General features: G+C 43.6%; 2 protein-coding genes across 2 annotated transcripts in view; one reads left to right on the top strand and one right to left on the bottom strand.

Annotated features, from left to right (window-relative positions):
• LOC144934793 (guanine nucleotide-binding protein G(t) subunit alpha-1) overlaps positions 1-14,344 on the bottom strand; it is an 84,555-nt gene that overhangs the window by 59,788 nt on the left and 10,423 nt on the right. The gene's annotated exons all lie outside the window — the stretch shown is intronic.
• The window catches only part of PTPN12 (protein tyrosine phosphatase non-receptor type 12), a 68,086-nt gene continuing 55,330 nt past the window's right edge, over positions 1,589-14,344 (top strand). Inside the window, exons 1-2 of the mRNA XM_078860951.1 lie at positions 1,589-2,082; positions 2,145-2,374. Of these exons, the coding sequence (XP_078717077.1) occupies positions 2,276-2,374 (99 nt within the window). The 5' untranslated portion in view covers positions 1,589-2,082; positions 2,145-2,275. The remainder of the gene's footprint in view (positions 2,083-2,144; positions 2,375-14,344) is intronic.

Genomic DNA, 14,344 nt, shown 5'->3' on the forward strand with positions numbered 1-14,344 from the left:
CTAGCCACAATGAGGGCGTCATAAGAGTTCGTGAAGTTTTGCTGTTCCTCTGTTGAAGGCGAGCAAACTAGTGGTTCACTATTATCCGGTTCCATAGTTTGAGGTGCATGGACACAATCGCACCGTGATTTTTTTCGGTCATGTATGTCATGTATCTGTGTATATGTCTGTCTTTGAGTTTACTAAGTTTTTTTTACTAAGTTTTTTACGAAGTTTGTGCTGTACGTTGAACTTATTTCGCAGCGTACGTAGCGAACCGTGCTAATCGGAGGTGGATGGAAAACTAAACACAAACAGCAATTATAAAGAAATTCGTTTTCAATGTATTGAGGGACTATGGTGTCCTGGTTTGGTTTGGGATTTTTCGTTATTTTGCTGCCTTACCCTTGCTTGCATTTAGTGCAGAAAAATTTACTCATGTAATTCCAACTTATTAATTTCATTTTAGTAACTTGCTTCCCTTTCCTATAGTTTGCACGCCTATCACTTTTGTAGTTTATTATCGCGTTCATAGCTCATCGGATTTCTCCAGAACAGACAAGATTCTGATTCTGAAATGGTCTCAACTCTGTGGGTTGTATGGCCTAGAGATCGGCAACCTAAATAACAAGATCCATGTTGTTCGAATTCCGCAAACAAAAAAACCCAACTCAATATTTAAAGAGCCGCAACGCATGTGAAAACGAAGACAATGGGTATTTTAATATGGGCACTCCTTTAAAGAGACTCAGCCGCATGTTGCCAACCCCTGGCCATGGCCAGGCCGGGATTTCTCCTGGATATAAGAATTAGATTTTGAAATGGTCCCACGTTGTTGGTTTATTGCATGGCCCATCACGCAAGCCAAGCCCTGTGGTAACATGGCCGCAGTGTAAGGCGTGCCCCCCCACCCCACAACCTTCAATATCTCGATAAGCGACACAATTCTACCTCCCCCCATGAAGTAACCCAAAACATTTCAACTACGACGACCCAATCTAATAAACAACACTTTTGTGTTTTGTGTGTTTGGTTTGGTAAGAGGACATGGGTAGCGGTGAGGGGCCGAACAAGACGGCGCGTGAACGCGGTTTCCGGTCACTGCAGCTCTCTTACGCCACGTGACATCCGGTAAACCACGTGACTGGGCCTCTCCGCCAATGAGGGCGGTCCTAATAATTCGCGCCGCCATGTTGCTAAGGGCTTAAGCGAAAGCCGCAATCCGCTACTGGTCCCGGACGCAGTTTTGCGTCTTGGCTTGACCGCCTGCAAAGCGTCAAATTGTCGTCGTTGCTTCGGGGAGGAGTGTGGGGGGGTAGTGGAGGGCCCGCTTGGCGTGATGTTATCGCCCGCCCTCCTGTGGCCGTTTTAATGGCAAACGCCGCGCAGTCTCCCTACTCAACATGGCGGGGATCCCCCCCCCCCCCACCACCGCCCCTCACCCCCCGCGTCAATGCGGATGGGGAGACGCGGTCACGTGGCGCTGCAATGACCAATTGGGTTGCGTCGCGGCGGGGGAGGAGGTAGAGGGGGAGGAGCCTCCCCCGCTGCGGGCTCCAGCCCCGCCCCCTTCGGACCTGCCCCGTGCGTGTCCCGGCCCCCCCCCACTTCAATCTCGGCCGCCTCTCGCTTCGTGTCGCCCCCCCCCCGTCATCACCACCACCCGGACACCCATGGCCGGCCGCTCCCCTTAGAAGAAGCCCCAGGGTCCGGGCGCTCCGGGACTGGGAAGGGCGGCGAGGAGCCACCACCACCAACACCCCACCACCAAAACCACCCTCCACCACCACCACAACCAACACCCCCACCACCCCACACCACCAACACCACCCTCCACCACCACACCCAACACCACCACAACCCCCACGACCACCACCAACACCACCACCACCACCACACCACCAACACCACCACCAAGCCATGCGTAGCAGCTGAGCAGCACCCGAGGGCTTCGGGCAGGACAATCGCGAAGGAGGTTCGCCTCCCCCGACGGCGACGGGGTAGGCGGCCGGGCCGTGCCGGGCCGGGCTCAAGAGACGAGGCGGTGGTGACGCCGGTGGTGGAGAAGGAAGAGAACGAAGCGGGGGAAGTCGTCTTCAGGAGGTGCTGCAATTACTGTGACGAGCCAAAGCAATTGGGGGGTGGGTGGTGGGTTATAGCAAAAGGTGAGAGGAGAGAACGAAGAGGACGATAGGAAGAGTGAACAGAGACGGAATCGTGAACGGTGGTTGCCTTGGTGGTGGTGGTGGTGGAGCTTTCGAAGGGTTCGTGAGGAGCAAAGGGGCACTTTGTGGCCATGGAGCTTGTGGACATCCTGAGGAAGTTGGTGGCCCGGGTGGCCTCGCTGCGAGACGTGGACGCGTACGGGGAGGACGGCTTTGCAGAGGAGTTCGCGGTGAGAGAAGGAGACCGTGACCCCCCCTCCCCCCCCCCTGTCGTCTTCATCATCTTCTGTATCGTCACCTTTTATTGTAGCAGCAGCAGCTTAAGTTGTTGTCACTTGAAGTCGTCGGTGTTTGCCAACATTGCGATGTCTTTTCTCGCCGTGCTTTTCATTGCGGCGCTGCGTGATGCCAAGTCAACAAAGTTCCTCTGTCATGAACAATATTCCTGATTTAGCCTTAGCCTTCATTATACAAATCTTCAATAATGTGTCATACATTACGAATGTTGAGTATGAGTAGAGAAACATAGCTATGGTGTCTTTTCTTTGGCTTGGTTTTGAACTTTGTATGTTTTTCTTTTTGGGTAAATCAATTTGTATCCGATTGTGAATGCATTACCGATCATATATGTCATGTTTTACCACGACTAACGGCATCATTTATTATAATCTGTTTTAAACCTACCAGAGGACAACTTAGCGAGATGAACGAGAGTTTAACGCACTCTCTAGAGTTTAGAACGTGCCAATTTTCGGAATGTCGACCTTGTAATGCTGTCGTTCCAAGCAAGGAGATGATTTATAACGCTTGGAATTACATTGTGAGACACACAGAGAGAGGACTGTGGTATCAGAGAAACAGGTTAATGGCAGAAATCAACTTGCTTACAAGAGTGAGCTTGGTCAGAACTTGTTTCTAAAAAATAATGATGCCCGATGGTCGAGAATAATGACAGAGTGGCAGCCAGGGAATGGAATACAGACAAGAGGACGTCCGTCGATTTCATGAAATCGGCTGGTGTGTAGGTGCGAGGTGTGAGATGGAAACGGCTTGGGGGAGCCGTTCATCAAGCAGTGGATTGGTTATGACTGCTACTGCTGATGTATATATACTTGTTTAAGCCAGGCCTCCCTTGAAAAAAAAGTCCAATTCTCAATGGGGTTCTCACATGGTTGTAAATAAAATATGAGATAATGGATCATTCTATATACCTTACAACTACACGAATGCCCTCTGAGTGTGCAATTTCCTTAAGCAAGGGAGAAATGCAACATTTGCAAGCTATAAATACAGCACAGACCAACAACGTTGCCCAAAGTCCACGTGAAAATAAATACGATTGTGTTGAGGGATTATATTGCAGAACTGACAATCATAATGTAACATTTTTATACATGTAATCATCTTGAGCGTTATTTGTTGATTTAATTTACATCAGTTGTCTGCCACAGGGCAACTTCTTGAGTAGGTAGCAGTAATAATTTAAGCCGCTGGTTTGGCCAGCTTCCTCGTTAGATTAATGAGATGCTAATTTGCCATCAGACTGCAAGATGTATGGTCTAATTGGCCATGATTAATTATCGGTGTACCTTTGTGGTACCCGCAGTCTAGGCCTGCCCCTTTTAGTAGAATGCTGAACCACCTTCTAAAGTAAGTATTGATGCACAGATACATATTGGCAACATATCAGCAGCACATCAGCAGCTGTCAAACTTGTCAGCTCTCAGAATTGTAAGAAAAATCATGGGACTTTTGACCAAAAGCACTGAACTGTCATCCCGGACACTATCCCATATTTGTGACCAACTGCTAAGCGACGGCACAAACATTGTATGTCAAACATAAACCTAAAGCACTGACCACTATTTACCCACCTTAATTAATGACAGGTACAAAGCAGTGTTCATGCCTATCACATTCAGTGATAAAACCCACAAACTGATAACCTGTAAACAGTAACTCTTAAACACAATACCGGTACCCTGAACACGTAACCTTTATTATTATTATTACAAGTTAGTTCAATAACTGTTTCATAAATAATGTAGGACCAAAGCTAAAGCTACTGTGTAGGTTTTGGTAGTTGTGCTGTATACATTTCAGGAAGAAGCTTTCAACACGTGGATTAAAACATGGGACATCATGCGGTAACAATTCGAAAACGCATCGGAGAATTTACGGTCAAAGGTAATTGACTGTACATCTCGGTGGTTTAGGCCACTACTGGATGAGGGCCTTCCCATCTAATGTGGGTCATAGAGACTGTTTATCTATATGCCGGATTGTGTAGGTTGGCTCAGGTAAGGATCATAGACGTGGCAGCATAGGAGTACATTACAATAATGGATTTTGCTGCATTGCCCTCGGCTGTCCACTCTGCAGTCATGGAGTTTATAGCCTATAAGACCTGTCGTGCATAGTTTGTCTCTCATCCAAGAAAGATCCAGGCTCAGATGTGCTTAACTCCTGAGATCTGACAAAATCGGGCACATTCCAGATGAAAAATATGGCCAAAGTAAATTTCTTATGGCCTGTGTAGAATGCACGGGCAATGATGTTTACATGTTGCACGATGGCTGCTGTTTCAGTGGTGTGCGTGCGGTTTTGGCTGAAAACGGGCTGCTGTCACCGCTGAGGGATGGGCCCAGTGATGCCTCGGGCTCTGCATGTGTACTTGCTGGATTTTGCACATATTTAGGCTAAATACGCCCCACATACTTAGCGGTTACCGTCTGCCCGTAGCTGCTGCCTTTTGCCGTTAAATTCCAAGCTTCGCCTCCAACCGCTATAGTTTGTTGCAAGCTTTCTTGCTCTGCTTCCAATGGTTTTTTTCAACAGTGAATTGCGCATTTCATTGAATAATGTCACTCAATATTATGCCGGTCAGCATTTATGGGGGGTTTTTCTGCAGTGTGTTATTGCCAGTGTTATTCCACGTGGAATAAGAATATCGTGGAAACTTGTCAGTGATATAATTTCCTTTCTGCGTCAGGGTTTTGTGCCTACAACTATACAACTATCACAATTGCTCAGCTTTTGATAAAAAAGCGACCCATCATCTTTGAGTCTCTATCAATCCACCTAATCTTTAATCCATTAATCTAAGGGCAACCCTCACAATTCAACTTGATACCTTAAAAATCTTAACGATTTTTTTGTCATTCCAAGTACAAAATAATTTCGACAGACTGCTCCAGTTGAAAATCCATGGGTGGAATTTATTTTTATTCACTTTGCGTTTGCAATATTTATGCTCTAATAGGTTATTCTTAATATGATGCTGAATGAAATCCATTCCTTGAAAAATATTTTTTTGTGCTTACCAAGTCAGTTCTGTTGCATGCGTTAATGCACAATGCAAAATTAATTGCTGCAACAATTAACCACCAGCTGTTTTACATAACATAAATAGTAAAAAGAACAGGCATGTTAGGATGACCTTGTATAATTGCCTGACCTGCTTCGGGACCTTTTAGGACTTGTAGAATGCAATTTTCCATAATATATTACATTTTGCAACAACCTCAATCAACATGTTTATTTTTTGTATTTCATATCGATGCTTAATTTTGATAATTCGTATGTCATTTAGAAAGGTCTCTATATTCGCTGCTAAATTAGACCGAATCTGTCTCAAATGCGGCTTTGTCCGGTAATGTGTTGGCAGGCGGCGGTATCAAAAGGTGTGCTGTCCTTCGCAGAGACGTTAAGATGTCCATTGCAGCAGCTTGCTGGTCCCCGACGTTTATAATATGCCACGGGATCTTCGTCAAAAGTAGACCATTGTGTTCTGGAGTCACGGCCAATTAAAAGATGGCAATGAATAATTTACTGGAACAAAGCAGTACTTTTGTATTAAAATGGCATCTGCAGCATCGTGGAATTAATCTGGGGTTGCAGGAGCTAAAATAAATAACAGGACATTTTCTCCAGCGGTTCGCTAAGGATGCACTTTCGTCGGGGCGGTGCTGAAATTAGTGGCGTGGCCCTGCCACACTGCCAGACATATTGTATTATTTAACGACAAACAGCGCGGCACTGTTTAGCGCCAGGCATATGACTGCTGATCCATTTTCAGCGCTTCGTTGTAAATAAAAAAAATATTGTTTATGAGGTCACATAAGCACAGCGAAGCATACGTACGTAGATACGTTCTTTCTTGTGTGTTTAAAGCACATGTGAAAGTGTCCTCACAGTAATTCAAGCTAACTTCCACAAATGTATACTGTATACAATGAGATCAGCATCGGTTCATTTTAAAAAAATGTTTTACTAAAATTTGCAGACATCTATTAACTGACTAGATATTTCTAACTGCAAATTTTTATACTAACTTATTATTGAATTAAAGCTTTCGTGACTGCAGGAATTCATATTATTTGGGTCTTTCGGTCAAGCCATTAACTAGGTATTATGAAACGGATATTAAGTGTTATAACAAGGTATGGTTTTGGGAACCAGGTCTCCCTTGAAATAGAGACGTTTAGACTCAATGGGTTCCCATCTGATCGCTTACATAAATAATCTGAAGATATGTTGATTCACCAAACAATAACAGTTATTACACTCACTATACGTGGATTCAATCATGCATGTGGGAATCTGGAATGATGTATTCAAGTCCTATGGAAACATTTTGCTAATGTTATATGTTGCATTAAGAATTGAACAAATTGTATAAACAAAGCAGAACAAATCTGAACAATACATACGAGATGATTAGAATTTGACAACATGATCAATTCTTGAAGCAAATCATGACCCATAATCCTGATAATGGCATTGAGTTTCTGGGGCGGGGGAATCAAACCTGCTCCCTACCATCCTTTTCCCTCGGCTTAATTTCGCTAAAGTGGAGAGCTTTCAGATGTAAAATATGGATATGCTCTAAAAAAAGGCACAGCCTTTGCTGTAAGAGCCGTGTCTTTTAACGAGCAGCCGCTAAAATGCTTTTTTTTTTCTGGAAATTTATAACTGATGGTTGTGTTCATTTTTGTGAAATTGTGTTTTTTTTGGTCACGAGTTTATCCACAGTGATTGTGCACAGAAGCACGGGATTACACGCAATTGTAGTCGGCGCAACAAGATACGTACACTGTCCTGGCAATAACATCCACAGTGCATTTATTTTTCTCCAATGGTGCTCCGTTTTTCTGCTTTAGCACGGGATCGAAAAACAAGTCGGCCTGCATGACAAAACGACTTATCTTGAACTAATCAGTGTACTTACACATTCACTCCTTTATTTATCGTTGTAGTCGCGTCGTCATACGCTCCGTATAGATGTGAGGCCTTCAAAAGGAGAGGCTGTAATGTGGTTTGAGTGTCCCCTTGCATTTCGGCCTTCAAGACTAATGCCGTTAAATGAAATAAAAGCCATGTGCCAGAGGCCCTCTTAACCCATTTGCTTGAAAGCATCAAACAAATCCACATTATTGAAAACCAATTTAACACTGAGGTTTTTTTTAACGTTTCCATTATGCAGGCTGCACTTGGTGTAGGAGGTGCACGTAGAGCCAGACATCTGTGAAATTGAGTGCCCACGTCTCTGAAATTTTGGATCCCGACTGATATCTTCATTCGCATTGGGACCAAACTTGCTGAGCGTGCCCTGGGCCACACTGAACATCAGCAAAAACTCTATCTTTGGCCTTTCAGAATTTAAGGGCACAAAACCCTTTGGGCAAATACACAGTGTACATTCATTTTAATGGTCCACTGTCACCGTGGTTCATTCGCGCTTGCCTGGACTTGCCTATATTTCCTCTTTTATATCAAGACGGGGCAGTCCTGCAATATTGTAAAGGCATGGGTCATTTTGGTATTTTACCACATTTTTTAAGTTTGTACTGATAGAGCAATGGGCCAATAGGGTGTTCTTCACCTAACCTGCTTGTTGAAGGTAAACGTCTTGAAACTTTACCTCGGACCAAATCGCCCTGAATATGCCCAATCTTATCAGATCTCGGAATTCATCTTCTTGGTTCTTTCGGTAAAGTCACGTAGAAGGGAAGTAATAAAATAATAAAAATAAAACATAATAAAATAATTCTCACGACGTTTCGGCCACAACGCAAGCAGCCGTCCTCAGGTGAAGACCAGGTCTGTCGGGGAGACAGCGTCTGAATGAAACACCACCACGCTTGGAGCGTATATTTAAGCTGGGTTGGAAGGGGAAGAGCGCCTTGACAAAATAATTTGCATATCAAGAGGAATTTAGCATATTTATGGGAAATGCAGATATGGGATTAGTACTACTTGTGAAATGCGTAGGAGGTGGACGGGGGGTTTTCAAAGTCATATTATGCCCGTGCATTATGCAGGATTAGCAGCATCAAAGGGAGGGGTAGCATTAATAAAGGGAAGGAATGTTAATAGTAACTAAACAACCACGTAAAAAACGTATAAACTACATAGTATCATCAGTATACTAAATATACTCTCCAATAAGCTGAGCTACTAACAGTAAGTAATACATTACAATTCTATGTCGCAAAAAATATAATATGCTTCCAGCTAAAAAAGATCTCGGAATCTAAATAGGGCTGTGGCTGGTGAGTGCTTGGATTAGTGACCACCTTTGCATACCAGGTAATATAGAGGTGGGGCTGGAAGTTGGCCAGGAGATGACAGTACACCAATGGATTTAGTCCACGATTGCTTTAGTTGATTGGATACATCTGTGGATTGGGTCTGTCTTTTCGATGCTTTGAGTATCGTTCCCTCTTAACAGCATGGGGTTGTTTTGTTCCAGATTCTCATAAATAGAATTGCACAAACTTCCCGATAAAATGTTTTGATACCGAGTGAGGCTTTCCTGGTTAAAGGACATCATTATCACCTTGGTGAAATAACGTAAAAATCTCTGCTTGCAATATTTTTCTATTTTAATACAATATTTTTATAAGTTACAAAAATTTTAATTTCTCACTATGATTGGAGTGAAACAGTTACAGACACACAAGCCTCTTCTGCAAGATCATACATTATCCAATGTTTGTTGGATTAAACTTTGTACATTTTTAACTCCCGTGTGAAGACCTGTTGGTGTAGTGAATACAATGATAGAGAAGTACACAGGGTACATTTACATTAGAGTCAGATGTGTTTGACATTTAAACTTTTAAAAAACCTTCCTGTTTACGGTTGGTTTGGAGTTGTTTTTGCTCAGCCAATGATACATATTCAACTGACAGCTTACTTTTGCTCCTGCATGGAAACATTAACCTAATGGCCACGAAGAAAATGGACCGTATGTGTACATTTACATCCCTCTTTTGTAATTCTACTGCTGAATGAGGGCCTGCCCATGTCACGTTGGGTGATGGTGGTAATTTGGCAATATTTCTCGATACTGCTCCGTGTGGGGGGGGGGGGTTGTGGAGGAAGGAATACTACTTGACGTTGGAGCACAGAAGTTCAGTGCAGCAAAGGATTTTCCAGTACTGCCCTCTGCTGCGCACCTGTCTTGAGCACTTCATCCAACTTCACTCCTATATAGCTTCCGAGATCCGACAGGATCTGACAAGATCTCGGAAGCATTCCGGATGATGTGGTCACGTAGGCTGCCATTTTATGGAAGATAAATGCAGCCTTTTAAATTGCTCGCTCACAGTAGCAGCCAGCGGGCACTGCTGGTTGCCAGTGGACGCCACCTGAAATCATCTCGCCAGCCATAGGTGGTCAGCAGACCGCAGACGAGACACCATCGCCATGCCCTGCTGGGTTGGGGGAAACTGCAAATGCAGCCTTTGTTTGACGCAGCGCTTTGAACTCGCTAATAAAACGCCACCAAGCCACGTTTGTAAAATGAACTTGGAATTGTAGATCTTTGGGAGCCCTCTCCTATTTTTGAGCGGTGGATTGTGAAGGAGGTCATTCGTGGTGTGTAGTTTTGTACTGTGCAGCTTTGTGAGCTCCGTGCGGTGTTGATATGCTGTGTGGAACAGCGGAGCCTCAGAAAATCGTTATAAATTTTTTTTACGTGTTGCATACCACCCATGCTTCCTGTTTGGCATTTGTGGTTGTAGTTGCAGTGTCCAGCTCAAAAGGAACGCAGTATGGGCTCTCAGTTGTGACATGGCGAGTTTAAATTCTAGCCTGGGTCAACTCGGCCCATCATCCTTTTAGGGTCAGTAAAATTATTACCACCCAGTTGAGCTGTGTTGTTTCGTTGGAAAGTGTAGCAAGTTGGTTTCAGACCAGTCGCCAAAACTTCACAAACTCTTCCCCATATTAAGGTGTTGTCGGACAATTATTGAGTGTTTACATTTGGGAGGAAACCAGAGCACATATTTTGTATGTAATGGTTTCACTTGACTCCTCCAGCCACAAGTGTCAGCTACATTCACTAAAGTGTTTAACAAAGAAAATGTTATTTTGTCATATCGTGACCCTGAATTGTGATGAGTGGAGGTTATATTTTTACTGAAGACTGCCAGCAAAGATGAGTCTTACTCATCATTATTAGCACCACCACCTACTGCTATTGAGAAGGGAATAATGTTCATAAAATGTTTCTGTGCAACTGTGAAACAGCAGCGAGTACGGGAAGCCCAGCACTCACAAAATAAAAACATGTTTCTACTTTGATGTTTCGCAAGCGGTGTGTGAACACCATATAAGAAACGCAAGTATTCAAACTAATTTTCCTCTTGCACTATTTGCTGATAAGTCCATGCCCATTCAACCGAGTGGACATGCACAGTTATTTATTTGAATGGCTTCTGTTTTTCATTGTAAAAACGAATCTGTCACAAATAAAATAACTTATGCCCAGTCAGTAACTTACAAAAAACGAGTTTATCAATTTTTGTTGTTGTATGCGAAGCTTTGGTTCGTGTTTTCTGTAGAGGTTTTCGCAACCGTTGATGGAAATGTATAACGAAATCCACATTTCGGTTGGCACCATATTGACTTTCCCTACAACACAGAACCTTAGTCAGCAAAAATTGTACGAGCGGCAATTATTATTTTGGCCGCCCTAGTCATTTTCAGTGGTTTATTCATCGTGTCGGCAGCTGAGGGGTGGGGGAGTACTGTAGTTTCTTTTTACCCCGCACACAGTTTACTCTTTGTTGGCTACACAACACAGTCCTCTGAAGCAAGTCCCCGCGTACGAACCTCAACAGCCCGGTGCTGAAGAAACCTGATGGACATGGCGCATTTCTCTTTCTTTCTTTTAGAAAACATGTTATTATTGACTCGTCGGTAAAAATTCACGGCGCAGCCTTTTTTTCACGCCGGGCAATAAACACTGTGGCACATGGCCTCACGCACCGGTCTTGTTTTGCGTCGTGGCTGCATTTGCGGTAAATTTGGTTACTGCTTGCCCTGCCATATTGCGAAGTTCCACCCTCGAATGAAGAGCTGCGGCTACAGACTATCAAAATAATCGATTCGTCTGTCAATTATCCATTGCAATAATCGGACAAAATTTATCCGTGTATATATACGATTTGCACAGCGTTTGCATAAATACTTTAAAAGCGCAGCCCCCGCGGGTGGGGAATTGATGATTTTATCACTTCTACACGGGTGCATAGGAGTAGAGTACAACACTGATTTTTTTTCTGTGCTGCCCAAAATGTAGCCCTGCAGTCTAAAACACCTGTTAAGCATGGTGGGTGCCGATATAACGTCTATCCTGCCTTAATCATGCTTGGCTTCTGGAATCTGACAATATCGGACACATTCCGGTCGATTAGGCTGTGAATAGTACACACACTCTTTATAAAAAAAAATTGTCACGGGTAGCAGCATAATATTATCCAATTGACGTTGCACACCTGGGTACTAATGCTGCTTCGTTAAACCGGCATGCCTCTAAGAATCTTGATCTCCATCTCGCCAAGAATGCTAGGGAACAGATAGTAATCTGTTCCTCGTACTGGCATTAGTCGCGGTGTTCAACTGCTGTTGCTATCCGACCATACCAAGCGGTGTACAGTTCTCGCTGTTGTCGCTGCATCAGCAGTTTCACAGGGGGCAAACCTATATCTTAGTTTGTGTGTTTATTGTTTTTACTCCTCACGTGAACGTGTACGTGCGTGCCCACGTGTAAACTGTGCATGGGGTTAATGCGTTTGTTTACTTGAGCACGTGTCATCGTGGGGGAGTACGGTGCAAGGCGTGGTTGTGGCTGCGACATTAAGATGTGAAATGTGAAGAGAAACCGGACGGAGTAGGTGGTTGGCACTTTATAAATGCCTACGAGCAGGCTCGGGTGGAGGGGGGTCCTGCAATACACTCGCCGCTTGTGTGTTCGTTCTGTTTTGACTATTAACTGATCTGATTGTGAAGGTGTTTTTTCATTTTGTGCTGGCAGCAGATCGATCGCTGTCTTTGTTTTCGTTTAATGTCATTCACACAGACTTAGGAATGCTTTATATTGATGTCGGTGGTTTTCTCCTACTAATGCCACTTTTGCAAGTACAGGACAATGTTGTATAGAACAAGTAGGGAATACAGGGCATGTACATTTAGTAAGCAATTGTTGAGCATGTACAAATTTGCGGCGATTCCATTTATTGTCTATCAGTAGGTCAATTGCATTGCGTTTAGGGTAACCTATGAGCAAATTGCTCTGAATGCGCCTGATCTCATCGGATTTTGGAAACGCAAGCTGGGTTGAGCCTGGTTAATAATTGGATGAGTGACCACCAGGTCTTGCCAGGTGCTATAGGCATGGATGGGGGCTGTGAAGTGGCCAGGAGATGGTCGTGTCAAATGTCACCCCCTCGTTCATACGCGCGGTGCATCGTCTCTGGTTACTCCGGCTTCCTGAGAAATAATTGGCGTCATTATAAACATGAAGAGATTTTCTTGCGCAAAAAAAAAATTGGGCCCAACAGTGCGTCCACGTTAGCGGTGCCATTGAAATGTTGACGTGACAGTTAACCAGCCCTTAAAAAGAAACGCAGTGTCCTGAATTATTTACAGAGGGGGTGGTCTCACCATCAGAACTTGATTGTCTTAACGAGTATTGATGTCACGCGCGATTTAGGCAGAGGGTAAACAGGAAAACGCATGGATATATCAATCAGCTTGCATTAGTTGGATCAATAGCATCCGTCCGATTACCCAAACTTAGAGGAACATATCCCATCGGAAAAGCTATTTTCTGCGAGAATCATGGCTAAGTGCAACATCTCCTCCCTAGCTAATAAATGTGTCTATCCATGAAAGCCCTCACTTACTCTCTCTCAAGATTCTTTTTTTTTAGAAGATTCTTGCATTGAAATGTTTTAACCAGGAATGCCTCACCGAGTCACATTTAACAGCTCAGATGTTATTTTCAAACAATATGTACTCGCAGTAATAATAATGACCACTATTTAATCCAGGGAAGCATTATCTCGTCTGCAGATATTTTTTTTTAGGAGGGTCTTGCTACATTGGGATGTTTGTCCATTTCTGATCATGCGTGTTTGGATGCAGAAAGAAACTGGAGTACCCAGAGAAAACCCACACATATGAGAGAGTAACTCAAAGCTTTCTACAGATGAATTTCAAGATTACATTTCTACACTACCATCTGCCGATCACCTTGTAGCCTCCTGATAATTAAATGTTTAAATAAATTTCCAAACTGCGTTTCCTTCGCAAGAAATAGCAATACATAGCGTTTACGTTCATGTACCCAAAGGGCATTCTGGACGAATTGTTTTCCAGGAGAATTTGTATGAAGCAGGCAAATCCTGTGACTAGTTTCAATGTTTCGATTTAAAGCTTTTGTGACTGCAGGGATTCATCTTCTTGGTTCTTTCGGTAAAGTCACGTAGAAGGGAAGTAATAAAATAAGAAAATAAAACATAATAAAATAATTCTCACGACGTTTCAGCCACAACGCAAGCAGCCGTCCTCAGGTGAGGACGGCTGCTTGCGTTATGTTTTATTATTTTATTACTTCCCTTCTACTTGACTTTACCGAAAGAACCAAGAAGATAGTTTCAATGTTTTGAGTTTCATCAGCAGATGGTGGGAGTGTGTGTAAGGCTTCTCGACTCGTGCAGCAATAAGTAACTGTTCAAATTTCAAGTTCATTTTGTTTAACCAGGGGAAGAATTAAGAGACCAAGCATATCCCTTTTGAATGAGTGATCTGGGGCATGAGTCTGCTATGTCTAGTTCCAATTGAGTAATGTGCTGGTAATTTTCAAATGTGGCCTACTCTTGGGAATGTCAGGGGATCTTCAATGC

Source organism: Lampetra fluviatilis, chromosome 11 (assembly GCF_964198595.1).
Source record: "Lampetra fluviatilis chromosome 11, kcLamFluv1.1, whole genome shotgun sequence".
NCBI classification, from domain to species: Eukaryota; Metazoa; Chordata; class Hyperoartia; order Petromyzontiformes; family Petromyzontidae; genus Lampetra; species Lampetra fluviatilis.